General features: G+C 40.3%; 1 protein-coding gene across 1 annotated transcript in view; it reads left to right on the plus strand.

Annotated features, from left to right (window-relative positions):
- ADGRD1 (adhesion G protein-coupled receptor D1) overlaps positions 1–7039 on the plus strand; it is a 140756-nt gene extending 133717 nt beyond the window's left edge. The window contains exons 22-25 of the mRNA XM_032706168.1: positions 423–549; positions 1740–1781; positions 3876–3968; positions 4658–7039. Of these exons, the coding sequence (XP_032562059.1) occupies positions 423–549; positions 1740–1781; positions 3876–3968; positions 4658–4753 (358 nt within the window). The 3' untranslated portion in view covers positions 4754–7039. The remainder of the gene's footprint in view (positions 1–422; positions 550–1739; positions 1782–3875; positions 3969–4657) is intronic.
- Positions 7040–25681: the final 18642 nt, after the last annotated feature.

Raw genomic sequence — 25681 nt, forward strand, 5'->3', positions numbered from 1 at the left:
AAAATCCCAAACCACTTTCTGTAAGGGAAATATCATGTTTTCTTGACTCAACTCTATACTGAGCATATATATTTTGGATGTACTATACAGTGGGTTTAGTTTTTCCAGTTTCTGGCCTCTGTTTTTGACTTTTACAATTGACTCCTCGCTGACAAAATGATACTTCACTGCAAACTGAAGATGTTTCAATAGTTTTAGGACCATCTCTCCATCTCTTCCTCTGCACCCTCAGTCATTGACTCCCCATCTATATTCAGCCCATGTGATACCAAGATTCTGTTATCCCCTTTTCCATAGATGAAAAATAATTAAAAGGCTTGCCCATGAAAAGAATTTCATGGCAAAGAGAGTTAAACACATTGTGGGGGCTGAAATCTCTTTGACTGTCTCCCCACCTTTCCTGTTCTCGTTCTCTCTTTCAGACTGACAGCTAAAGCCGTCGCCGTTCTCTTACCAATCTTGGGAAGCTCGTGGATCTTTGGGATTTTGGCTGTCAATGCCCACACATTAGTATTCCAGTATATATTTGCTGTGTTCAATTCACTACAAGTAAGTACCTGGTGGGAAGGTTTCTGGCTACAGAACTGGTGCTGAGATCCAATTAAATGGATCATTAGTAACATTTTCCAATGGTTGTGCTTATTGTATTTTTTTTTTTCCTGTGTTCCTTCCTCTGTCTTTTAAGCCTGTGTTGACCACACAGTGCTGGCAATAGGTTGTCTCTGAACAGAACTTGTATCCCACTCCTTAGTGTTTCCAGTAGCAATAATTAAATAAATGAGACAGTGAGCTTGAGAAATGAAATTCATTCTTCCTGGGCCGTGTACCACGGGCAGGATTCTTCAGCAGAGATACCAGGCCAATTTTCACTGTCAATTTAAGGCCTCATTACTGAGGCTGAATGAAAGTGAACAGAAGTTTGTGGGGAAGATCAAAAGTGGAGCTATTCCATGTGCTGCACGTGGCTCTTGCATGTAGACAACTAATCCCTCATCTTCCTGATACACCAATCCAGAAAAATAGCTCTGTCCAAGAAGGAATGGAAACACCTGCTTAGCTTTAAGCAGATATTTCAGTAGAGGCCTAAACCTATAGGTGTGTTACAGTTCTTTCCCAAGTAATAATTACAAAGAGGAATCAAAAATAAACTCCTGTAAATCCCTTTTTTTGTCTCATGGACACAAAAAGAGTGAAACGGGGTTCTGCCCATGAGCTGATAAGAAAAGTTCCAATTTTCATCCAAAATAACAAAAAAAAAATAAGTTTGGTTGAATACTCCCCCCAAAAAAATATAGACTTATTCTAGGAAGAAAAGAGGATGGGACTTTTTCACTTTACATTGTATGAAAAACCCACAGATAGCAAAATTCTGCTTTGAAAATTTTCCTAGTGCTTTTCTAGTGTGGAAAATACTGATCTGGTGTTTCCCAAACAGCATTTCCCTCTGCCTTGGTCTTTGCAAGCACAAACAAAAAGTTCTCTTGTTGTCATGAAAACGGAGTTCCTGCCTATTTTCAGTCAGATTTTTCCTTTAGGAGGTGTTTTCTTACTGGAAGAGTTCCAGACAAACCTCATAGTTCCCTAATGCTGCAGGTCTCTGCAGGGTCACTCAGGGCACAGTTTAGTGCACTCTGTGATATTTAGAGATCTCCAGCTACCCAATAGCTGCTCTTTATGACATTGCTGGGTTTGATTCTTCACAGCCAGACCTCACCCTTCTCCCTTTTATCTGTTTCCAGGGATTTTTCATGTTCCTGTTCCACTGCCTTCTGAACTCAGAGGTATGTAACCAAATGGTGTCAACAAATTTGGTGTTAACAAATTTGGTGTTAACAACTTGAAAGACTGTAAGTGCAGAACAGACTCCCCATTATTGTTGCCTGCTCTGTCACTGATTGCCTTTTAATTAATACATGACTGTTAGTGGCTTTGTAACTCCCGGCATTTTGGCCCCTGCTTGACATTTGTTTTAATTAGCATTTAAGAAAGGTTTGAAACAAATAAAAAGGATAAGAGGAGGCAGTTCCAGACTAAGAAAAGAAGCTCTCCTGAGGGCTGGAGGGGCTGAGCAGGGCACCCACTGCCCTGCAAAGAGAGGATTCCTAAAAAATGGGAGCAGGACTCACTCTGGCAGTCCCTGTTGGGGCTCTGTTTTATCTGCAGTTCCAGAGAGGAAAATAATTATTCTCAGCAAAACATACCTTTGGACATTGCTCATGCAGCCCTTAATGGGAAACCAAACAGAGTAGAAGATATTCCAGGTCTTTTTCTTGGCAGGAAGCTCAGGTTTTCCTAGTGGACTGAGACATCTTTTTGCATTAAGGCTGTGTTAGAGCAACTGGGATAAAGGCAGGGCAAGGCTGATGTAAATGGGGCTTGCAGCATCCCCTTCTCCTGTGGCAGAGAGCAGAAAATGCTGCTCAGCACCAGGTATTACTGATAATAAATGTTTCTTATGAGAACTATTTCCAACACACTGCCAGGGGTACTGTGAAGGCACAAATAGCTCTGGTTCTCCCCCAGTTCTTTCTTCTGGATGTGATAAGCAGCTCTGCCCCATAACCTGCTGCTGCTTCCTGTGTGACAGTAGCACTCCAGCTCTTCCCTGGAGATATTATTTATTTGCCAAACTTGTCTCAGAGCATCATTTGATGTGATTTCTGCCACAGTCAGTTTGGAGAGTCAGGACTGACTTGATCTTTTCTGAGATCAGCTAAAATTAAGCAGGCAGCTGAAAGGTAGGGAGGAAAAATATTTCTTCATTCCGTTCTCCCCCAAGGCTTAGAAAACTTGAAGCTTCAGATATTTTACATCAAATACAAATATTTGAATTGCTGAAGCTCATGAGGAGTTAAATTCAGAAACTTTTCAGAATTTGTATCCTCAAAACCCAATTTACACATAGCTGATGTGAGCTGTCAGTTTTGGAGAGCAGGCCTTACTGACTTCATCATAGGCTGTGCAAGTCTAAAATACTTCTTCAGCTAAGCAGTTAATTCTCCTCTTCTTGAGAATTTCTTTCTTACTGTAGAAGTAAAATTCAGGTATTTTACAGAGAAATCTGTAGATTGGGTGTAGAAGTGGTTGGGTAAAAAAGGGTTTTATTCCCAGTGCACCCAAACAGAAATGCACAGATATTATCAAGAAGCACAGCAGAATGAGTCAAGATGACCTGAAAAGTTGTTCTTGATCTCAACATCATAACACTGTTCAATCACTTCCAGCCAATAATCCCAGACAAATCTCACCTATTTGCCTAAAGAATGCCTGCCCCACCATCCTTTCTTTATGCAGCTGATTATTTTCACCTTGGTGAAGAATATTCCTACATCTCTAGGGAGTTTCATCTTTAAATAATTCAGTTTACAATGGGCTGGCAGCTGGTTTATGTCCTTGTGACATCTGGATGTATCAGGGCTGTGTGAGCTCCAGGGAGACCCTGCCTGAGCAGGGGACCTTGTGGTCCAGCCTGGGGCTGTATATTTAGTTAGAAAATGTGCAAGTGTCCTGGTGAGCTGCTGAAAACAGTATAGGGGCACTTCATGAAATCATTCAAACCAGGACTGCAAATGCTGGGAACATATGTTTATATGCACTGCAGTTTGGGGTTTTTTTTTACTTTTATTATTTTTCTTTTTTTTTTTTTTTTAACGAGATGAATGGTAACGGTCGCATCTCAGAAAAGTAAAGTTAAATTTTAAAACAAGACCATAAATATAAAGAAAAGTGTGGAGGGATGGATTGTGTCTTGTTTATTAGCACAGTGACGTTGATGTGGAGGAAGGATAATGAGGAAATGATTGTAGGCTCCACCTGTGAAAATGAACATAACTTTTTCAGAGGAAATCTACCTGGTTTCACTTTTCCCCCCACAGGTCAGAGCTGCCTTTAAGCACAAAACCAAGGTCTGGTCCCTCACCAGTAGTTCCACTCGCAACATCAATGTGAAACCCTTCAATTCAGACATTGTGAGTATTCCTCCTTCCCCCCCCCCACCTATTTTATTTGAAAGTGTTCCACATTAAATTCTCTTGGAAAGAACAGGACAGTGAGAAGGCAAATGTGTATTTTTAGTCCTAACCTAGTGCATGGTGTAGACAGGTGGAATCAGCAAGCATTAAGTTGCAGCTATAATACCTGTTTTGAAAGCAAAGGGCAAAATTCTGCTTCCTGGTAAAATATCAAATAAAAGGAAACAGAGGTTTATGAACCCTGGAGTACAATTTATGAACTCTGGAGTTCAATCGGATCATTCCCACCAATTGTAATGGACTTTTACATTCCAGCAGTGTATTGCTCTGATGATGATGATGATGGCTTTTTGATAGGGCATTCTTACATTTAAACCTGAGGGATGAACTCTTAAGGCAACAGGTGAATATGCTTTTATCCTTTTCCTTAAATTGCCTAGAGGCAAAAGACATTTGTTTTTATGAAGAGCCAGACACCTGAAGTGATAGATATTATTAAGTTATCATTGCCAATCACCTTAGATCCTGGCAATAACTGCTTGAAAATCCTTTATGGCATATGCTCCCAAGACCCTGTGACAACACTGTAATGCAAAGAGATGCTTTCAAAGCTTTTATTTCATCCGGGCAAGAGTGGATCTGGGCGAAATAAATAAATCTATTTTCTATACTATTTTGCTTTCCAGATGACTGGGAACAGGCCAGGTACAACCCCCACCAAGCTGAACACCTGGGATAAAAGCACCAACTCAGCCAACCGTGTTGATTTATCAGCAGTCTGACAGTGACAGCAGCTCCTTGGAGAAAATCAAGCCATACATTCAGGACCCCTGACACTGTGTCCACCAGCTTTTTCTCACTGTTTGTAACAGTAGAAAACTGCCTTTTTTTTTTTTTTTTTTTTTTTATAATCACTGCCTAATAAATTGGGAATTGCCATGTTGTTTTGTCGAGTAAATAGCCCTCATCTGCTTGCCTTCAGAACTGTAGCACATTCTGCCACTTGGCTCTGAGCAATACCTGTAAAAATAACCAGCACAAATATACACTGGATGGTTTTGTCAGCAATGATGAAAACACTAGGTATGCAAAAAGGGCTTATTGCTCTCTGAATCGTTCCAGCACCCAGGACTGAGGAAAGGCAACGTACCTCTGGAAAGATGGATTTTTATGCCCTGAAATGAAATGCTTCCCACTGGGGTGTTGTAATGGGGCTATTCCAGGCTCGCTGTGCTCTCTCTGTTTACATTTATTGCCTTACAGAATCCGGTTATTGAAGTGAAGTTTGTTCAAAATAGTATGGTGATTAATTTAAATGCTACAGGGAAGCCAGGACTTGAGGGAGAAGCAGGTTCCAGCTACTCCACTCCCAGTGTGGGCACGGATTAGCAGAGTTAATACACACATATGTCTGGATGCACATAAAGAGCACACCTAACATGTAAATCTCCTGTATGTGGTCCATTAGTATTTTAGATCTTCCTGTTGACACCTTTTCTATCAGAGGCAGAAATGGCTCAGGTTGTCCTCTAGCAGCCCAGAGCCTCTGTAATGCTGATTTGTGTCTGCTGACATATCTCAATACAAATTATTCCACTGCTTTGCCTGGAGCCTTGGGATGCAAGCAACAGCTGTCCATCAAGTGCATTTCTTAAACTCTCTGCAGCTTTTGGAAATCAAAACCTGGCACTGTGACTTATCTTTCTGCTTCTACTGGTCCTTTCAAGACACTGAATTCCTACCACGAAGATGAAACACAATGATACACTGTGAAGACAGCCAGCCTACAAATAAGTCTATGTATTGTTACCTACAGACAGCTTTTAAATAAGTCTCTGCAGTCTCTTCTGTGGTTTTAAACTCTGCTCAGCACTTAATAGCTGCTGTTTTAGTACTGCTGTGAAGCACCTCTAAGGAGAAAAAATACACTCTACTGTTTGTTTGGAGCAGTGTTTTGTAGTTTCTCAGGGCGGTGTTTGGAGCACAAGAGAGCTCAATCTCGCTGTGCCAACCATCCACCTTCCCAGCTGGAGGAAAGCAGAGTTTAAGTCCTGGGGCTGGTCAAAGTCCCTGAGTATGTGCCTTGCTCTAGGACTTAGCAGCCAGGGTCTCCAGAACAATTTCCAAAGATGAGATCCCCTCACCTTGACTCCTTATCCCCAGCTCTTCGTTGTTTGCTCTCCCCATAACAGACTGGGTATACTGGTTTGCAGGAATCACCAAGGTAATTATCTTTCCTAATACACTGAGCTGTCAAAGTACTACAACAAGCAGAAAACATGCAAATCTTCAGCCTCATGTTTTGCTAAGAGGTTTTATGGTGATTTTTTTTTTTTTACCTTAATTAAATGTTTGTATCTTCAGCAGCTCAGATTGTTTCTGGTCCCAGTGAATCCAGCCAGATATCTGCTATTGATTTCCAAGAGAACAGGTATTTACATCCCAGTGTGCAGAGTGGAAATTTTCTGCTGGAGAGTAAATTTATCAAAAATAAAATAAAATTAAATTGATCTTTAGGGAACAGGAAACATCCATCAACTGGGACCGAATGTAGTGAAGTGTTTAATCCAAAAGACGTGGAATTGAAAATTTAGAAAAACTTCATGCATTTCATTTCTCTTTGATCCCAAATTAAGTTTTGTTCATGTTTCCTTCCTACACTAAGAAAAATGATCTCTTTTAGTTTAGACCAACCTTTTCTCCCCTTTCCCCTTCCTGGCCAAGAATTTTCAGTGTGGTCCCCAAACTGAAACCCCAGACCCCACCCAGGTTAGTTTGGGACTACAAATTAAAACATTCTAAAGAAATTATCTTATTTTCACCAGATCTATGCCGGATTTCTGCAGCTGGAACAGAGCAGAATGTGGCATAGTGCATATCACACATATACATGCATGAAATATATAGGCTTTAATCTCGTGTTTCCTAATGCTAAATAACTCCAAATGGAGGGTCAGTAAAAGCTAAATATGTAAATGGCTGTGTCTTTATTTTGGCTTTTGTGTATGGCTTTTTCCTGCCTTTTCTGTATTGCTGTGCAAATATATGGGCTTTTTGTGGCCTGAAAATATTTTTTTTTTGCCCCAAAAGACACAGCGGACAGAGCCCTTGGAATGTGTGGAGGAGATTGTAACAGAACAGTACTGTGACAACAGAGTTCAGAGTTTGTATTGTGTGCAGACAACATATTTAAGCATAGTTTTTATACTGGAGCATATGAGCTTTTTTGCTGTGGGTCTGTTTTTTTAGTTTGTTTTTGGTTTTTTTACACTGTGACCAGAGATATAGATTGAAACCTTCCTTGATCATTTCTCTTCTGATCATTGTATCATAGCACAAACAGTTCTGTGAGTGAACCAGACAACATATAAAAGATTTTTTTAAAAAAATCTTAATTTTAAGAGTATTCCCCTCTAGACAATTTCCATTGCCTCCATTCCTTCCTGTGCTGCTGTTTATTGGTCACCTCTGTCACTGCCCAATGTCCATTTGAAAAAAACCCGTGACATGCCAATGACAGCACAAAATGACAGTGGCATAAAGGGCTGAATCAATTTTCCATCCAGGTATTGCCCTATTTTAAAATTGTTCTCCAAAAATAAGACAAGCATAGAAATGTATTTGGCTTTTTCTTTTTTGAATGTGACACAGATGTATTGTGTGTTGAGGGAGCATTTGTTATCCTATATCTCCTGAGATCCACTGTGGATAACCTGCATCCCTGATTTAACTGTTGAACATGTGAAAGAGTTTATCTTGTTGGTTGTGCCCCAGGAGCAGGAGCACTGTATTTATAACACTGCACTGGGGATGGGGTTTCTTCTGTTTTTGATAAAGCAGTAAAAAAACCCACATGTTGCCATCTAAGTCCACTCTTCTCCTTTGATTCAATGTGTTTTTGTTGGTACTGAATGCAGCAAATGTACTGAATAAGAAGTGTTCAAATGAATCTCTAAACAACCTCTTCCTGTCCTCAATCTTTTGAAGCTTGAAAATCTTGCAGATTTATTTATGGGCTTGTATATAGCAGCTATTGCAATATTTTTTTTCAGGACAGCATCATTTTGTCAACAGTGTCAAAGCTTAATTGAATGAGATGTGAGTTTTAAAAATAAGTAATGTAGTGAGACTGACTTTGCCAGTAAGCAGTAAAATAATTTAGTTTTGTTGGTTTTTTCCCCTCAAATAAATAAGAAATCTTAATTTCCTAAAAGAACTTTGTTAAGATTATTCTAAAGCTTTGGCTCTAGGACTGGTTTCACTCTGTAGCAGAGCAAAGGGTCACAATGAAAGGAACTATAAAAGTGGGGATTTCTTTAACTGATGCATCCTGTATTAAAACTTTACCACTATTGCACTTTTACCTGAAAAGGACAGTGTAAATCCAGGGATGTTACATCTCAATGAACAAGCAGCTCCATCAGAGGGATGCAATCCTGCAGCTCAGGTTTTCAAGGTTAAAGCTGGTTCTGTGATGATTAATAGGCTGCCAGCTGCCTCCTCTGGGTTGCATAGGTGTGTAGATGTGGTGGGGCGTGTGATGAAAAATAACCAGAGCAATTATATCCCGAAAAATTAAAGACTGGAATTTGGATGAGGAAGGTTTTTCATCCTCTTTCCATACCTATTCAAATAAACCTTTTCCCCTTTGTATGCCTTCCTATAGCAAGGCATGCATAAAAGAAAGCTTTCTTGCTATGCTGTGAGACACAGAGGTTATTAACATTTATCATCCATGACAGAATAATAAATTAGATAATTTTGGCACTGTTTTACATCATGTTTGCCTTTAAAAATACTTTCATTATATCTATGTTATGCTTGGATGGCTCCATGTAATATGTCACAGATAGTTATTGCTATAATTGCCCTTGTTCACACAATTTTCCTTCTCAATAATCCCATATGTTCTTGGAATTTGGAGGCCATATTTCATCTTGTCAAGGATGATTACAGTCCCACTGACATCAGCATCTTCACCAGGTGCTGACACATGACAGAAAAATGGAGTCATAAGGGACTTCTAAGCACTGTTCAGTGCATCTTTACCAAACAGCTTCCTTGACCAATGGCTAATTTGCTCAAGGTAGTTCTCACCAGAGCAGTTTTAGGCTGTCCAATTTACCTACACCAAAGGCAACTGGAATTTTCTCTCCTTCTCTTATTTTCTGTGGTTCTTGTCCAAAAGCAGGTTTGACTGGGCATTGCACATGTTCCTTTAAGCATCCTCCGTGCTAAGCATTTGCTTACACCTACTTACAAACAGAGAATAAAGCATTAAAAAGTTCAAGAAAAAAAAATAAATTGCATCTGAATTATCAACTCTGCTGCTGCAAAAGCCTAAAGTTTTAGTTCATGCCCATAATATTGTGAAAGAAAATGCACAATAAAATAAAAGCGAGTTTTTACCTGCCAAAAGTGTCTCAAGTCAGGCAAAGATCAAATGCTTCTTGGAAAACCTGTGTCTTACACAGTAGGATTTGGACAACCTAAAATTATGTTGCTTGTAGAATGTTTTCTCCTGGCATTTTTATTTCAGATTCTGCAGAGGTCAACTAAATGTGACTCTTTTTTATGTGGCACCTTCTCATTTAGCCAGTCGTGTATCACTAATTTGTCATAACTTTCCATCTCCAAAATAAAAAAAAAAAAAAAAAAAAAAAGAGGGAGGAATATGTGGGCATGTGTTCATAGAGGAAAAAGGGCAAAGCTCAGTCCTCATATTGACCTGTGGGCCTTTCCTGCTCTCTGCTGATGACTGTGTGGGAGGCTTCAGGTTCTGAAGCTTAGCAACTGTGAATGTTTGTATGGATGGTTTTCTGCAGCAGCAGCAAAGAGCATAATTATAAAAAAGAAAAGTATCTGTGTCCTGTGTTTCACAAGTGGTAAGCTGAATATTGGGCATTTAAATTGTATATTATGCATTAAAATCTCTGATGTGTAATCAATAGTGCAAGTTTACATATCAACCCCATGATGGAAGGATATTTTTCAGTCCTATGCTTTCATATCCCTGAAAGGCTGCTAAATATTGCCTGCTAATAGCAGCAAACCAACACATAGCATGCAAAAGGTATCCCAGAATTAGTTCTTAAAACCAGACTTCCCATTAGTTAGTGAGGTTATAAATAATTTCTCATACTTTCAAACTAAGGGGATATCAAAAGGAGGGGCTGATTATCACCTGCCAAAAGGAATTAGTTCAACGCTGGGAACTCTCTAAGCAGCCTGCTGGAGCCTTTACTGCTCATCAGGTGTGAGGAACAGCATTCAGTCAGAGCCTGAGAAAGAAAACTTAATGAAAAGATGTCAAAACTTCTGTGTAGGACAAATGGCCCACAGAGAGCATCACCATGCAGCCCATGCACACCGTGTGGAGGAGGAAAGAGTCTGAGTAAAATGTTGATAACACCAGCAGCTAATAATTGACTGAACCCTGCTGGTGTGAAAGGGTCACGTCTGAAGATCTCACATCCTGAGAGAGCTGATCTGTGCTCTGGAAATACTGACAGACAGACCTTGGAATATTCAGCTTTGGAATATGGTGGTGCTGCACACGCACACAGACCTCTACTGAACAGAATACAAGTTTGAACAGATACACTCAGCAGCTTCAGTGGGTCTTTGCAGCAAAGTCTGCAGTAAATGCTTCACCATTTCTTTACTGCACTTGCACTGCTCATCCACGGCTGTGTTTTTATTCATTTACAATTTTATTCACTTTTATTTGCTTACGGCACAAATTATATTTCCTTTATTGCCCTTTTTGTCTTTCACAGCTCATATTGCCTTCAGGAGTGCCCTTCTCCCAGCTAAAACCAGGGACTGCCTCCTGGGAGGTGGAATTTGCATCCCTTACACCTTGCAGGGGAGAGGGAGAGCACAGCATTTTGTTCTACAGCTGGGCTGCAGATGTATTACATGACTTATGTCTCCTCTCTACACAGTGTAGTTGCTGCTTCTCTCCATAATACTGCCAAGGAACTTCCTCTCCCCTCAAACCCATTAAGGATGAATAATCACAGAAAAAGTCATGTCAGTGCATTTGTCACAGACAAAAACCACCCCAGTGCAGCAGTGTGGGCTTTTCTTTTTTGTTCAGCAGGGGAGCAGGAATCACCCAGAATGCCAGAAATCTGGATTTTCACATTCTGTTCTACAATGTAGCTGGAAAAAAAGTGTGAAAGCCATGTTCTGGTTACCTGAAGATCCTCCAGTGAGTAAGGCATTTCTATCAAAATCAGTTATTATTTTTTACTTGCTGAATAGTGTGCCTCAGACACCCAACACAGGATACAAAATAAAATAACTCATGCTGTGCTCTGCCATCTTAGGAGCAGAGATTATTTGGATCAGAGGAGCTGCTTAGGAGGATTTCAGTGGACAGGGAAGGGTAATAGTTGAGCCGTGACTTCAAAACAGTCACTTCTGTGAATAATTCCTCTTCGAATCCGTGGCCATCAAAATCAAACTTCTGAAATCAAACTTATTTTCCAGTCTATCAACAGACTAGACCCATGAAAGGAGGAGGCACCACAAAACCCACACTGAGGAGCCTGAAGCCCAGCACTTGCTGCCTTGTGCAATCCCACCTCTGCTCTGGGGCTTGGATGAGAGCAGCACTCAGAGGTCTCACAGAAGTCCCCACAGAAGTGCTGGCACGCCAAGAGGGACCACCTAAGGCAACTGTGAGAAAGCCTGAGGCAAGGAAAAGCCCTTCAGCCCTGTTTCCTGCAGACACAGTAGCTTTGCATTCAGGCTGAAGCAATGCTCCCCACCTTGAGTGGGCTCCCCAGCCCTGGCATCATTCCTCCCTCTCCCACATCCCACTCTGCTGTTCTCTTCCTTCAACCACCTAAATCCTCCTGCAGAGCTCGTGTGTGCCTGCAAACTCCCTGAAATACCAGCCCTGTAACTCTTACGTTCACCACAACTCATAATGACAAACATTTTGGAGAGCAACTTTTAATAATATCTTCCCATTAAGGAAATGTTTCGTCCTATGAACATCTAACTGTTCTTTGTGAGAGAAAAATGCAGTCCCTTCTGGCTGTGCATCAGTACAATAATTTAACAAGAAAAGAAATATCAGATAATCTTCTTCCTCCATATCAAAGCTTTTCATTTAATGGAGCTATTTTTTTCAGATAACAGCCTCGGTAATGGCACCAAGAGAAAGGCACATCAGGAAGCTCAAAACAGCTAAGCTCTACTTTCTTTCTGTGCACTACAATTTGTGAAACACTGCACTTTCCCAATGAGAAAATAAGAACTTACAAATGCAATTTAAGGGGGAAAACCTCCCCAAAACGAGACAAGAAAAAAAACCCAACAAAACAAACAAATAAACAAACAAAAATCAGCTCCAGAAACTGCCATGTAAAATGAGCAGTCCAAAGACAGGCTGCAGCCTTGTTTGCTTGAGCCAAGAGTCACAGGCAGCAACCCACTTTGCCTATGAAAGTGGTGTACACACTGCATATACACATCTTCAAACTCCCTCCAGCTGCCAGCACAGCGGGATCCTGGCCAAAAATATCTGATTTCAGTCAAGAAACATCTGTGCAAAAAGGACAGCACACACAGGATCTGCTGATGGGTCAGAGAGCACAATAACCCCATTTTCAGAGGAGCAGAAATACCTGCCTGGGAGAGACAGGGGTGATGGGGAGGACCAAGAGGAGCAATATTTACTTTTCTGCTAAACAAGAAATTCCCCAAAAACCACAGTAGAATTGGTCACTTACTCTTGTGGCCAAAATCCCTCAACTCCTTCAAGATATTCCTGCCAGAGAACAATAAAATTCTCATACATAACAGTGATACTAAAGCATAACAACACATCATCTACAACACATCATCTGTAAAACCAGTATGTCTCTGCTTCTGACTGAATCAGACACAAGCACCAGGACTATGCCAGCTCTGTAACTGTTTTTCTCTGCAGAGCACCAGGGATGGACCAGAGCTACAGCCCCTTGTTTTAACTGCAAACATGGATAGCACCTCTTCTTTTAGCAATTTGAAACCTGAAGTTTTAACCTGACCCTTAGTTGCAAATATTTTTTAATACTTTCTGCATTTTCAGTTTGAATAGTACTTTTAGTTCATGAAACTTAAAAATAAATGCATTTAAAACTCATTAATTCCAGTTATCTAAAATAAACACATTTAAAACTCATGGATTCCAGTTATCTCATCTATCTGGCAATCAACATTCCTCTTAAAGTGCATCACTACCACTAGGTGCCTCCCATAAGCCTTTAAGAACAGTGTTTTGTCACTTGTGTAGTCATTCCCCAATCTCTTCTGTTTTACTTATTTGGCATTATCTATTCAAGTGAAACTAGAGCAGATGTCCCAAAGTACAGGCAATTGCCTCTTGTGTGGTCTACAGGTACTGCTGCTTTTTCAGTATTAATTTTTGGGACTGGCATAGGGAAGATGTTATGTTACTTTTACCTTCTGCTTTTTCTTCCCTACAGATGGTGGGTTTTATAGAATGAAATTAATTGCAAGTCAAACTGTATTTGTCTGGGATGTGTGAGGCAGCTGCTCTCTGTTTGTGGTAATCAAATAAGTTTACAGCTCTTGTTTCCTTCTTCATTCTTTCAAGCTGCTTACTTCCTTTCCCATAAATACCTCTTTAGCTCATTTAACTCTTCAGCCTTGGTCTTGCCAGCACTTTCATCAGATACTGTAGATGTCCCTTTCTGCACTGCCTACATTTTCCATTTTCCCTTTAACATCGGCACCTGGCGTTGTTCTGCCTGGCTGGGGAGGATGAGGTTCTGTGATAAACAGAAACCTGTGGCTATCTGTAGAGCCCAGGTGGTAAGTGGTTTATTTGTAAACACTCATTTACAGAAATCCATCTCTGGGCAAGAGCTTTCTGAAAACATCCTCTCCATGAGCCCAGACGCTCTGTGGAGGAGATCCTGAAGTGCTGTGAATTGGCATCAATTAAGTTACGGAGCTGGTGCCACCTGAGGACCCGTCTCTGGCTGACTCTGAGGCAGCTAAACCCCAACTCCATCCCTGCTGAGGGCTCTGATTCGGGTCCTTACCCCCCCTCTGCTTTTTTGGCTCATGTTTTGGGCCTCCTGCTTCCTTCTGGGCTGGCTTGGTGTTTGGACTGGCAGCTGCTGCTGAGCACCACCTCTCGTGCCTGATTTACTTTTGTAGTTTGAATTTGGTGGGTGAGGGACGTTGGGGGTGTTAAGACACCAGTTTCTGTGGAAGGTGTTTTCCCCACACAGGCAGATCAAGGGCACGAACGTAGAAGTAGCTGGTTTGAATTTACTAGAGCTGCTTCTCTAACAGTTAGCAATAGTGTAGAAATTATTGTTTGCCCCACAAGTTTCTGAAGCCCCGCTCAGGCAGGAGCACAAAAAGCCCAGTCACTGGGCCCAGTTCTGTGCTATCACAGCACCATGCAAAGGGTGAATTGGCAGCAGGCAATGAATAGATTCCCATAATGAAGGTTATTTCACCCTTTGCCATTCAAAACCCAGCAGTGTACCGAGGGAATGTGGTTTTGCCCAGGCCCTGTTTTATGCCCTTGACTCGAGGCAGGCTCTGCTTGAACGTTTCTTGTCACTGATCTCCAGCTTAATTTCTCTGCTATCTCATAGCCTGCAAGGGTGCAGCAAGAAAGGATTTATCTGAAGAGGAAAACCATTGACCCTGAGATTCACCACATCTGGGTAAACCCTGCCTCAGATACACACAGCTGTAATTTGCTGCATTTACATCCAAGTCACAGCCTATGCCCAGACAGGGGTTGCCCCCCAAGCTTGCCTTGTTCCAACAGTAGGTCAGCAGTCTCCATGGAAACCCAAACTGGAAGCAGCACTTAAAATTGATTTTCTTGTTAATAATTCCATTGGCATTCAAGAGAAATAAAGAGGCCCTTACTGAGGGTTATGTCAGGGCTCTCTCAGAAAAGTAGCTTTTAATCAGCAACTTGCCCCAGGCCAGTACCTCCTACCACTGGTTGGACTCATTGCCTGCAGCTGATACCAGAGATCCCGACTTCCCTGGTCTCCTGTTAGTCCTCCTTAGGCCTCAGTCAATAAGGAATTAAGTTTCACTGTTCTAGGAGGCAAGCACCACAATAATAAGCATGACAGGAATGCCTTGATGGATCTACTGGATGACAAATGCAGTAAACCCCAACACACCTCAGTCAAAAATTCACTCACTTCTCTTTAGTAGTTGGAGACATATCAGGAGATTTAGTGACAGAGCAGTAAACTGTGCCCTAATCTGTGAAAAGTATTCTCTTGAGTAGTTTCTTGTGCAGTATTTACTGTGCTTATTTGCTATTCATTGTTGTTATTAAATATACAAATAATACTCTTGATGACAGCAGTGTTTAGGGGTCAGCAGGAAACAAGGTTGCATAAAAACAGAGTAATAGCTGGTCCCCTGGCTGGTCAGTGGGACGGATGTGAAAAGGCAGCACATAAACTTGGTGAACAATGAGCAATAAAACCTTTATTTTGTGCTACAGCTCTCCCTGACTTTACTTGCTGGTCCTTGTGCTGGCACCATGACTAGTAAGAGTAGTTTCTGGAGGTGGCTCTATAACCTATTTTTATTAATCATCCTTTTCCTTGGCACCTGTTGCACAGAGCCAGCTCTCTGTGTGGTGTCTTTCAGAACTGCTAATATCAGTCTTGAAGGAACATTTGAGCCTCTTCTTTTGGAAGTCGTTCTTAAGCAGGGTCTAAGTCAGGAATCCTTCCCAAGGACCTGATTCCCTCACCATAAGTAACATTCCCAGTTGTACTCAGCACCAGTGGAAGATGACCAAAATTTTTAGTGCTAATATCAGTAAGTTTTGGATCAGACCTTGACTCACATTAAGATCACTGAAAAAAATCCATCTCTAATTTTCAATAAAGAAGGGAAAGACAACACTTGAAAACAAGATGACATAGCATCCAGAAATGAAGAGGATAAAAGGTTTTTGTTTCTGCTTTTTCTATAGGGTATGAATAGCTACCAAATCTATTTTGAAACATCAATAAATTCAGAACAACAGGAAAAAAAAGCTAATAAAGAAAAATATCCTCACAGTTTGCCAGTCATTGTATTATTCGGTGTTCCTGGAAAAAGACAGTCCTGGTTTATGATCCAAATTACAGATAAGAGCTGGCAGCAAAGCAAATAGAATAAGAAATGTTATTTTATATAAGGAAAGTGGGAGAAAGAGCACATGTTTGTTATCTTGCTCAGAGCAGCCCAGTTCTCTGTCAGAAAAGGCGACATTTACAATCAGCCTTATGAGGAAAAGTAGATAAAAGGGAAAAATAACAAATGAAAGGTGGCTGAGGGGAAAAGGAATATTTTTCTCTCCCTTCTATCTGGAAGGCCAAACTGAGGGAAGGTGCTGGTGTGCACTTGGCACATGTTTAATTTTCTGTAAGCACAAGTTTGCTCAGGGAGCTGAGAAGGCTGAGACCTTCTCTCCCTCCCAGACAAAAGAGCATCCTTTGAGTACCATGATGCTGAAAAGATACCACTCAACTCCACCATCCCAGCTGGAGTAACAGCCACCTCTGTTTTCTAATTTTTGTTTCAATCTAAATAAAATTAAGATGCCAACACACCACAAAATGAAGACCTGTCCATTCCAGAAGAAGAAATATTCTGTTTCCACTGCAATGATATTCTCACCCCCCTGTCTGCTAACACGTGTGCCTGCAAAGCCAAGCAAAGGGCAGGGCTGGGTACAGACATGAGCACCCTGCTTGAGGCTGGAATGTGATAGTATCCTTTGGATAAACTGAAAATTTGCCTGTAACTTTCACTGGAAGCTTTGATTGCATCAAAAAGCTTCTGTAATGCTTGGTCTTGACTAGGATAATCTTCCTAAGTCACTCTACTCAAGCCAGAAGGTGCCTGTCACTCATTTGCAAGTGGGCCAAGTCACAGACCAAACTGTTTATACACTCCAATTATAAAAATACAACAAAGAGGCAAAAGTTGCCTTTTCTTCTCCTCCAGCTAAATAAATTCTACGAGATAAATGGACTGTAATAACTTAAATGTTTAGCATTATTACACTAGTTCCCTTTTTTTACTATGACATTTATTCCTGATAAACTTGCAACATTTTTTCCCAATTTTCTAATTACTGCCAGTTCTAACACGATAGAAGTTTCCCTTCTTAGAATTTACACCCTTAGGATATTTGTTGCTGTTGGAACCCTTTCGCTTAGAAGAAGAATCGGAGACTTACATCCAGCTGAACATAAATGAGTTATACACATTGCTGTCAGAATCTGTCCAAGGACTAATTTGTGACTACCATTTCTCTGCTTCTCATTCAGGCAGAAATCATTAGAAAAGATTTAATCGAGAAAGAGTAATGAACTCTTGAGAGAAGCTGTCCAGAAAAATGAGAAAATCACTTGACTTCTGTTAAAAGATGCCGGATTTTTTGAGTTAGAACTTACATTTTTTATAGAGTTAATATAACCTTAGTTATCTATTTCAGCTGAACTCCTGTCTCCCAGCTATAAGTCAAATTGTAAGTCAGAAGCAAGTCTGCTACTCTTTAGAGATCTCTGTATGCACACAGATACGTATCAAAATGTACCTTTAAACTTGTAGATTTGAAAATCTGAGCTATTTGGGCTCAAATATCAGACTTTTTTAATCTTCAATCTAGCTACAAACTGAAAATCCAGACCAGTCCTGATGTCAGATGTCAGGATGCCAACAGAAGGGCTTGGACATTTGTGACTTTTTCAAAGAAATGAGCCTTAGGAAGATCAACAACCAAAAAGAACAATCTTAACCCCCACAACCCAGTAGGGCAGCCTGGTCTTTCTACAGAAATGCAATTTCTGAAAGGAAATGTAAGAAGAGGGAGAAAAATACGTGGGGAAATCAAAACCACATAATGTATCTTCAGATTATTTCTATTCCGTACACAAAAAGAATTCCATTCTCCGTCTCAATATTGTGTTTTCACATCTCCTGGTGTGAATATTGTTCTGGTTCTGTGCCACACTGATCCATTGTCTCTCTAATGAATGCATTAGGGACATTAGCAGAAACCTGAGGCGAAAAAACCAATGTTTTGTTGCCCGGTATATGGCTCTGAAGTGCAACCTCCTCCTCACACTGCATTTCATCATGAAGAAAATTATGTTTCAGGGAAAATACCTTAACTTGAAGCAACCAAAACACACAAGTCACACAGCAGTTCAGTGTCAGAGTAGCAGTGGAGATTCTTCAGCTCATTCAAAAGGTCCCTGCTTTTCATCTCTATACTAAAAAAAAGAAGGGGGAAAAGAATTAAAGACTATGTTACACTCAAATATACTGAGGTGGAACCTAGAGCTAAAAAAGCCCTCTAAATCCTACAAAACCCTTGAGAATAAAAGCACAAAGATAAAAGGTGTTTGATCATTTTTTGTACACTAATTGCACCCTATTCAATAAACACTGTGGGCACTTATGTGATTTTGTCTTAAACTGAATTCAAACCTAACCTATGTAGGCATTTTATGATGTGCTGCTGAGCACTTAAGCTGTATCTTTAAGCACCCAGGTTCAATTTTTTTCGTGCCATTGCACTAAGCACCACAAGGTCTAAAGGATTTGAACAGCTAAATCCTGCTTTCATAAGTGACTGGGTAGCTGGAAGCCTGAGTAGTAAAAGGCACTGAGCAGTTCTTAAAGTCTAAATCACATAGGCACAGGCATTAAAACATCCTTAACTCCTCAGATGCAAATGGAGACCCAGGAAAACGTTCAAAGAGCAACTATAGTCCAATTACTTTTAAAAAATGCTTTTCAAGACACAGTTGTGTGGTTTTGGCCCCATGTCCCTGATGATGAAACTTAAATTCCTAAATCAGCTCGAAGCTTTGAAAAATGTTTCCTTTTTTCTGTCTTTGAAACACAATTTATGATAATATTTGGAGGGGATGCTCTAACATAACAGTTGTTACTTGTTTAAAGTTTTAATGTATTGTATCTCTATGCAGTTGCAGGCAGCTACAGATGAGTAGCAGCAAACTTCCCTTTATCAGAGATTTCAGTGCAATACTTCTTTTGAATGACCTTGTATTTAAATTTCAGTCTCTAAAACAATAACAGTCAAAATGTTTTCAGTATTCTCTTTGCATCCTTGCAAAAGGAAAGGAAATCTCACTCAAGTCAAAATGTTTTTTATTGTCCATTGATCTGTATAACCAAACCCTACAGCAACTAATTTCCCAGATTAAACTAATAAATTAAGATTGCCTCACTAGAATCCTGACTATTGCAAAAACAGGCACTAAAGGGAAGAGATTTACTGAGGTAAAAGAAATCTCCATTTTAGCTGCATGTTCATAGCTCCCTGGATCAGGATGGGCTGGCAGTTATCAGAGTCCAAGATAAAGATATATAATGTTTAGAAATGGCACCTGAGCTATTATTCCAGAGAACAAGCCCAAGAGGGTGTTATTAATCTTGGGTTGTTAGACCAACTAAATGGCTGTCAGTAAATCAGTAATTATTTATGTGGCTTCTTTAAAGCGAGTAACTAAAGGACTGAAATTATTTATCACATAGTTGCTCTGCAGAGTAAATTCAATAATTACTTTTGCTATAATGTGGTGTATGAGGGTACACTTGCTTGGAGAACTTCTGTTTTCATAGAGTGCATGAGGGTTTATTGTATTCTGTGTTCAGCCCAATATTTTGAGTGAAAGTGTCAGCTCCCAACCCGACCCTGTTAATATGAACTCATATACATATATATACCCTGTTAATATGAAATCAGCTGCTCTTTGCATGAATTGAGCAGAACAGATATTTATATACAGCTGTAGGTATTCACTGCATTGCAATAATTTTGTACATTGGGTTCATTTTGCATTTGCGGCAGAGCTGCTGAGCTCATGCACTGTCCCACCAAAAACTCGTGTACAACCAAACCTGGTTTACAGCTTTCCCTGTAACAGTCACCATCACCTACTTTTGTGGTTGCTACCTACATCTTGTCCAAGGTTGGAGCCAGCTCCTAGTCAGATGGGTGGGTTTTCCATCTCTATTTGCTTCCCACCAGCAGCAGCCAGAACAAAACTGAAGCATCTGCTAATTTGACAAATTCGCCATGTGTAGGATTAAATCTGTAGCTCTTGGACAGCGTGAAGAATGAATTGTTCATACTATTCACAGGTTCCCAGGCCAGAGATCTCCGTGCAAGTCAGAGAATTAAAAATAATGTGAAATTTAGCAGGGTTCAATATATCTATTTTTAATGTTATGGCATTTAAAGCAAATCCTACACTTATTAATTTGAACATATATAAGAAATACGGAAAACTCCAGACTGGCAAAGGCTAGAGGTGACAAAAAATAGAATTTTTTTTGGCAGATGAATTAAATAGACTGTAGCAAGAACCTGTAACTAGAATATGCAATAATTCTGACAGCCAAGATGACATTTTTTTTTTGCAATCACAATACTGTAGCTATTTAATGAAAAGGAAAATCATATCAGAACTGCCATTGCTGGAGGAGTTCTAAACCAGCTGTACTGTTACTGTTCACCCACCTGGATGTCCTCAGGGCCTGGGCAGGGAGAGGAGCATCACTGTACCACAGGTCTGTGTAACACAAGTATTGACCTCATCCTATTTTTGCGATTTTGTTAGAAAAAAGTGACATTTTCTAATTACAAAAGAAGAGCCTGGAGACTGGATAGACATAAAGTAGATCAAAATCCATAATGACACCAATGGAATGTCCAGAATATTATCTAAATTACCAGTAAGAAAGACTTTACAGGGATGGTGAACTCTTAAGAATAAATGGCTGTACAAAGTATGACATAATAGAGGCTTTAAAGATATGGACAAGGCTTCTTATTCTGAGCTCTGAGACTGTGGAACAATCTCTCTAAACCCTCTAGAAGCTTCAAGTTAAAAGGACTCCCTGTTGTCCTTCTTTTCAAAGATGCAGTTTACTGTAGAGAAAAGAGGCCAGAAGCTCCTGAGGAGAGTCTGCCAGGATCTGGAATTGCTGCAGGAACTAACTCCTGCACTTGCTTGGATTTTGCTACTCATTGCAAAGAAAGTATTAGAAGGCATTAGTTACGCTCTGCAATCATAAAAGTTGTTTTCCAGCCAGGATTTAGGAAACCAGCAGTATCTTGCAGAAGCCAAGCTGGCACAGTCCTGGGGAAGTCTTCCTAAAGGCCATCTACATGGAAAGGGGAGGGAGGGAGAATAGCATCTGGATCTGATTAAAGATTTTAGATGCGGCAATAAATGAATAATAACCACAACAGAGCACAGGACGTGAACAATTCTGCTCTGTGCAAAATCCTCCGTGTGGCTGTTAAACATTTAAACACCGTGTACTTTTCATTTACATTTAAATTAAACTGGAGTCATTCAGTTCTGAGGCAAACATCCATGAAAGTTGTGGAAAGAGTTTGCAGCACTTCCAAGTGCAAGGTAATCACAGTCTTGTCTTGCAGAAGTGCTGCATGTTCCTGGAAATGGCAACCGACTGTGATTTCTTTAGTGCTCTTATTGGGATGCCCTTGCCTCTATTATTTCATTTTGCTCAGTGTGAGCACAACCAGATGCTGGGTTTTCAGAACAGAAAAATGATGCTTTAGATGTGCAAAAGCGAAGGGTCGGAAACATGATAAAACCAATTCCCCCAGGAACCGATGAGAGATCAGATCAGAGAAACTGAAGAAAAGATAAATGTTATATGTAAAACTGTTGTCATTGAGGCAGCATACAAGCCCCAGGTGCTGGAGCACACCTCAGTCAAAACTGACTCGAATTTGCAATTCATTACAAACTGGGAACTCCAAAGGGGTTAAAAACGGGATAAAAAAAAAGCTTGCTTGTGTTCAAGGCAGCAAGGTCCATTTTCACATAACATAAAGCTCCCAAATGGTTCCACATTGAGAATAATGTGAGAAATAATAAAGAATCACACAGGAAGGCTCACAAACACAACCAAAGATTGATAAATGTTTGGTGCTAAAGGGGAGTAAAGAAGGAATTGAACCCCTGGATTTATAATTGCCTGATTCCTGATGTGAAGAGCGACACGTCCTCTTCCAAGAGAGGTTACCTCAGGTAACTACTGGCATGATTCCTGGCCATCCACAAGGGTCATGGCCCTCTGGAAACATCCTGCTTAAATGTTAATTTTGATGCTTACACGTGCATTCACTTCATGGTTTCACTGGCTCAAAGAAACAGGAAAGCTTCCAGGGTAAGTGGATAACATGGATGTTTACCTGCAACTCCAAGTGGGAGCTGTAACCCGAGGGCTGAGTGGCCTGAAGGGATGTGTTGCTCTCTGAGCCTGAACAAACCTCTTGGCTTTCAGCTACCAGGAAGGAAGAGAAGTTATGTGGTGGACACGTTTAGCACCCAGTCCACATTCCACATGTGTTCACCCTCAGGACTGTAGCTAAATTCAGGGTCACAGCTAAACTCAGATGGCAGAGTAAGAGGAAAGAGGAAAGTGTATATAATTACCTGCTATTTTAACGAGCATTTCTGGTTGTAGATCTCATCAAAATTATTATAAGTACTGGGGAATATGCATAGAAGAAAACTGAAGGATCAACTGCAAATGATACCATATCCTACCTGCTGCTGAGAGCAAAGAGCTGCTGTGATCACTGGATTTCCTTTTACCTTATAACTCAAGGTCTTAAGATGCACTGAAGCATCTCACATTGGCCCTGACTATGCACTTAACTAATTTAACTGACCTTTTATTTTTATTTCTTTGCTGCAAGATCAGCCCCTTTTGCTCCTCTGTGCCACCCACGAGTACAAATGTTATCATGTCCTAATTTAAATTATTATAACAAATCCATCCCAGGTATAAATTCTGGCAAGATTTCAGACCTTTGCAGAAGGCCAGAACAACACTTATGGTCAAGTTAATTCCCACTTGAACTTGGTGAAGTTTTGAATTGGATTTAACTGAGGAACAGAGTCTGCTACAGCCTCTGTTCAGAGCAGATTGCATGGAATTCTGTGCTGCTGCTGCTGCTTCAGTGAGCTCTTCTCTCCTGCTTGTGCACCTGCCCACAGGTGAACAGGCATTCTGGAAGAGAAATCCAGAGGTTTTATGGAAATTTTTATTCAAGTCACATAAGGCAGAAAGATCCAAGCAAGACATAAAATCTGAAGGTAGATGTGCTAGATTAGGTAAATTGCATGAACTACTATGATTAGCAAATAAATCCATGCACAATTCAAGGTGTACTTTCAGACAAATAGCCAAGGGCTGTCTATAATCAGCTTCCTGAGTCATTCAGTAAGTTCCAGTCTGATCTGTTCAGAGCTTTCTGCAGAGAACATTATCATGTTATCTAAGCAATATTGTTTAGTTTTCAGTCCTAAAGCTATTTTTCTTCCAAATATAGTTCTCACTGTCACAAGGGTTCCCCTCTGTCTCTCCATCTGCAACTAAAGTGTAATAAACTGTATTTTATTTGATCAATATCAAGAAACACACTTTTCTATGTACTGGCAAGTAGGAAGGAATGCTATTCCCAGCTGTGTTATTCCCAAATGCAAAGCATCAAACCCATTCATTTTGTATCTCTGATTCTATTGCAAGTTAAATCTATGTATTTCTTAATCTAAAAACAGAACAAATCTATTTGTTTGTGGAGGTACCTATGCAACCAAATGCACATTTTAGCTTAAATGGTCAGGAAGTCATCACATTTCCAGGCATGTCAGCAAAGACAGCAAAGAGTTTTTAAAATAGAGAAGAAAAGGACATGGATGGAGGAGAGGCAAAGGACCCAAAGAAATGCATGGGAGGGAGAAGATGCAGGGCTGGATGTTGCATGAAGGAAGGAAGGGCCTCACTAGAACTGTGGATGTATATTTGGCAACAAACCCAATTCTCTGCAAGCTCATACACTGAGAAAAGGCAGGATGCTGAACACTCAGCATTGTATAGTAATTTAAGAAGCAAAATTACATTTTTACAAGTTGCCTGACAAGGTAAAAGGACGGTTGTTATCTCTAAAATATGAACTTCATCCAAGACAAATCAACCGGGGAAAGAGAGCAACCAAAATCGATTTTCTGATGGAGGGAATGACAATGGGATTATGTTTCAGATGTGGTAATTTTGTTTTCCCACCTTCAATTATCCATAATCCTCCCCTCACCTTCCAAGACAAAGGGAAGTTTTTGATTTTACGAAGATTCATTTTTATAGATGGTCTCTGGTCTAGAAAGGCCCCCGCAGCCCTGACAGACATGACTGATCAGTGCTTTTGTTTTATTTACAAGAAATTTAATACAAAGTTTGAAGGGAGAGTCTGGGAGACTGATGCCCTCCGTTTAATGACAAATAGGAACAACATCAGGAATCTCAGCAGAGGCTGCTCCTCACTGATTAAACAACGTGCTCCAAGCCCAGCTGAGAGAGCTCATTTGTAAGGGTGAGACATGAATTCAGCTTTCATGTCCAGTTAGGCTTTAGTGTGTCTACCCAGCCTGAAAGCACAGGCTCCAATTAGAGACATCAATCATCTATCCCAATACCATTATTTCACAACGCCACCCTCATTTTTGATCAACCACAGAACAGTTCTAACTGGGGGCAAACGGATTGTCCTTCTCACGTTTGGTGTACGACTTCAAAATAATATTTGTTGGAGGCAAGAAGTACTATTGGCAGACAGATCTGATAAATGGTCTGAGGAAATAAAAAAGAAGGTTGAAATGTTGAGGATAAAAGGGCTGAACCTGTTAATTAAAATGGGTTTTGATGAATATAATCATTATCTATGAAACAAAGGCGTGTAATAAGATAAGAACAGGGTGAACAGTATCTGTATCTATCAGTACCTGATAAAGCTGAAGGACTGATGTAATGGTGGGCTAACACATCTATAGGTAGCTGATCCCAAAGAACTGAGTGGCTTTTGGTTTTCAACATGGTTTTGAACAATTTTAGAGAGAACAGCACCAAAAGTTGAACAAAAAAAATCATGCATATTCTGCAGATGTTTTTTAAAACCTGTCCTTTAACGTGGAACACAGGTATCTGTGATGATTAAGGCCATTTCAAATCATATTTTTAAATGATATTTACAATTCAGAATATTTTCCCTTTTCTTCTCTTTTCTCACTCCAGCTTACAATAGAAGATATCTCAAATGTGTTATCCAATGAGATAAATAATTTATATTCACGGCTACATAATAAAATTTTATCTCTCAAATATTATTACCATTAATTTAAAAATTTGCAAGACAAAACACCTTAGTTCAGACTCAATCTGATTTGCACCAGAAGAAACCCTGAAAAACTTACATCACAACAAATGTACATCAATCTGAATAATACATTATTTGGTGAAAATACCTTTTTTCACTTGGAAACTCAGTGCACGACAGGCAAAGCAGTTGCTGCACAGCAGTTTCTGTGTGAACACAGAAATACTCACAGTGCCCAGTAAGAGAGCCCCCACTGGAAGATAATGAGCCTGTTACTCTTAATTCTTGCCATCGTGGGTTTTTCTGCAGCCCAGCCAGGAGAAACACTTTGTGATATGAGCTTATTTTAAAAAACCTGAGTGTGTATTGCTGAAAACCCAAGAAACCTGAAATCACAACTGTGCAGCTTTATCTAAAGAAACAAGCACAGCGCGGTTTTGGAAGCAGTGGGGTGTGTCCTCTCCAGATT

This window comes from Chiroxiphia lanceolata, chromosome 18 (assembly GCF_009829145.1).
Source record: "Chiroxiphia lanceolata isolate bChiLan1 chromosome 18, bChiLan1.pri, whole genome shotgun sequence".
Taxonomy (NCBI): Eukaryota; Metazoa; Chordata; class Aves; order Passeriformes; family Pipridae; genus Chiroxiphia; species Chiroxiphia lanceolata.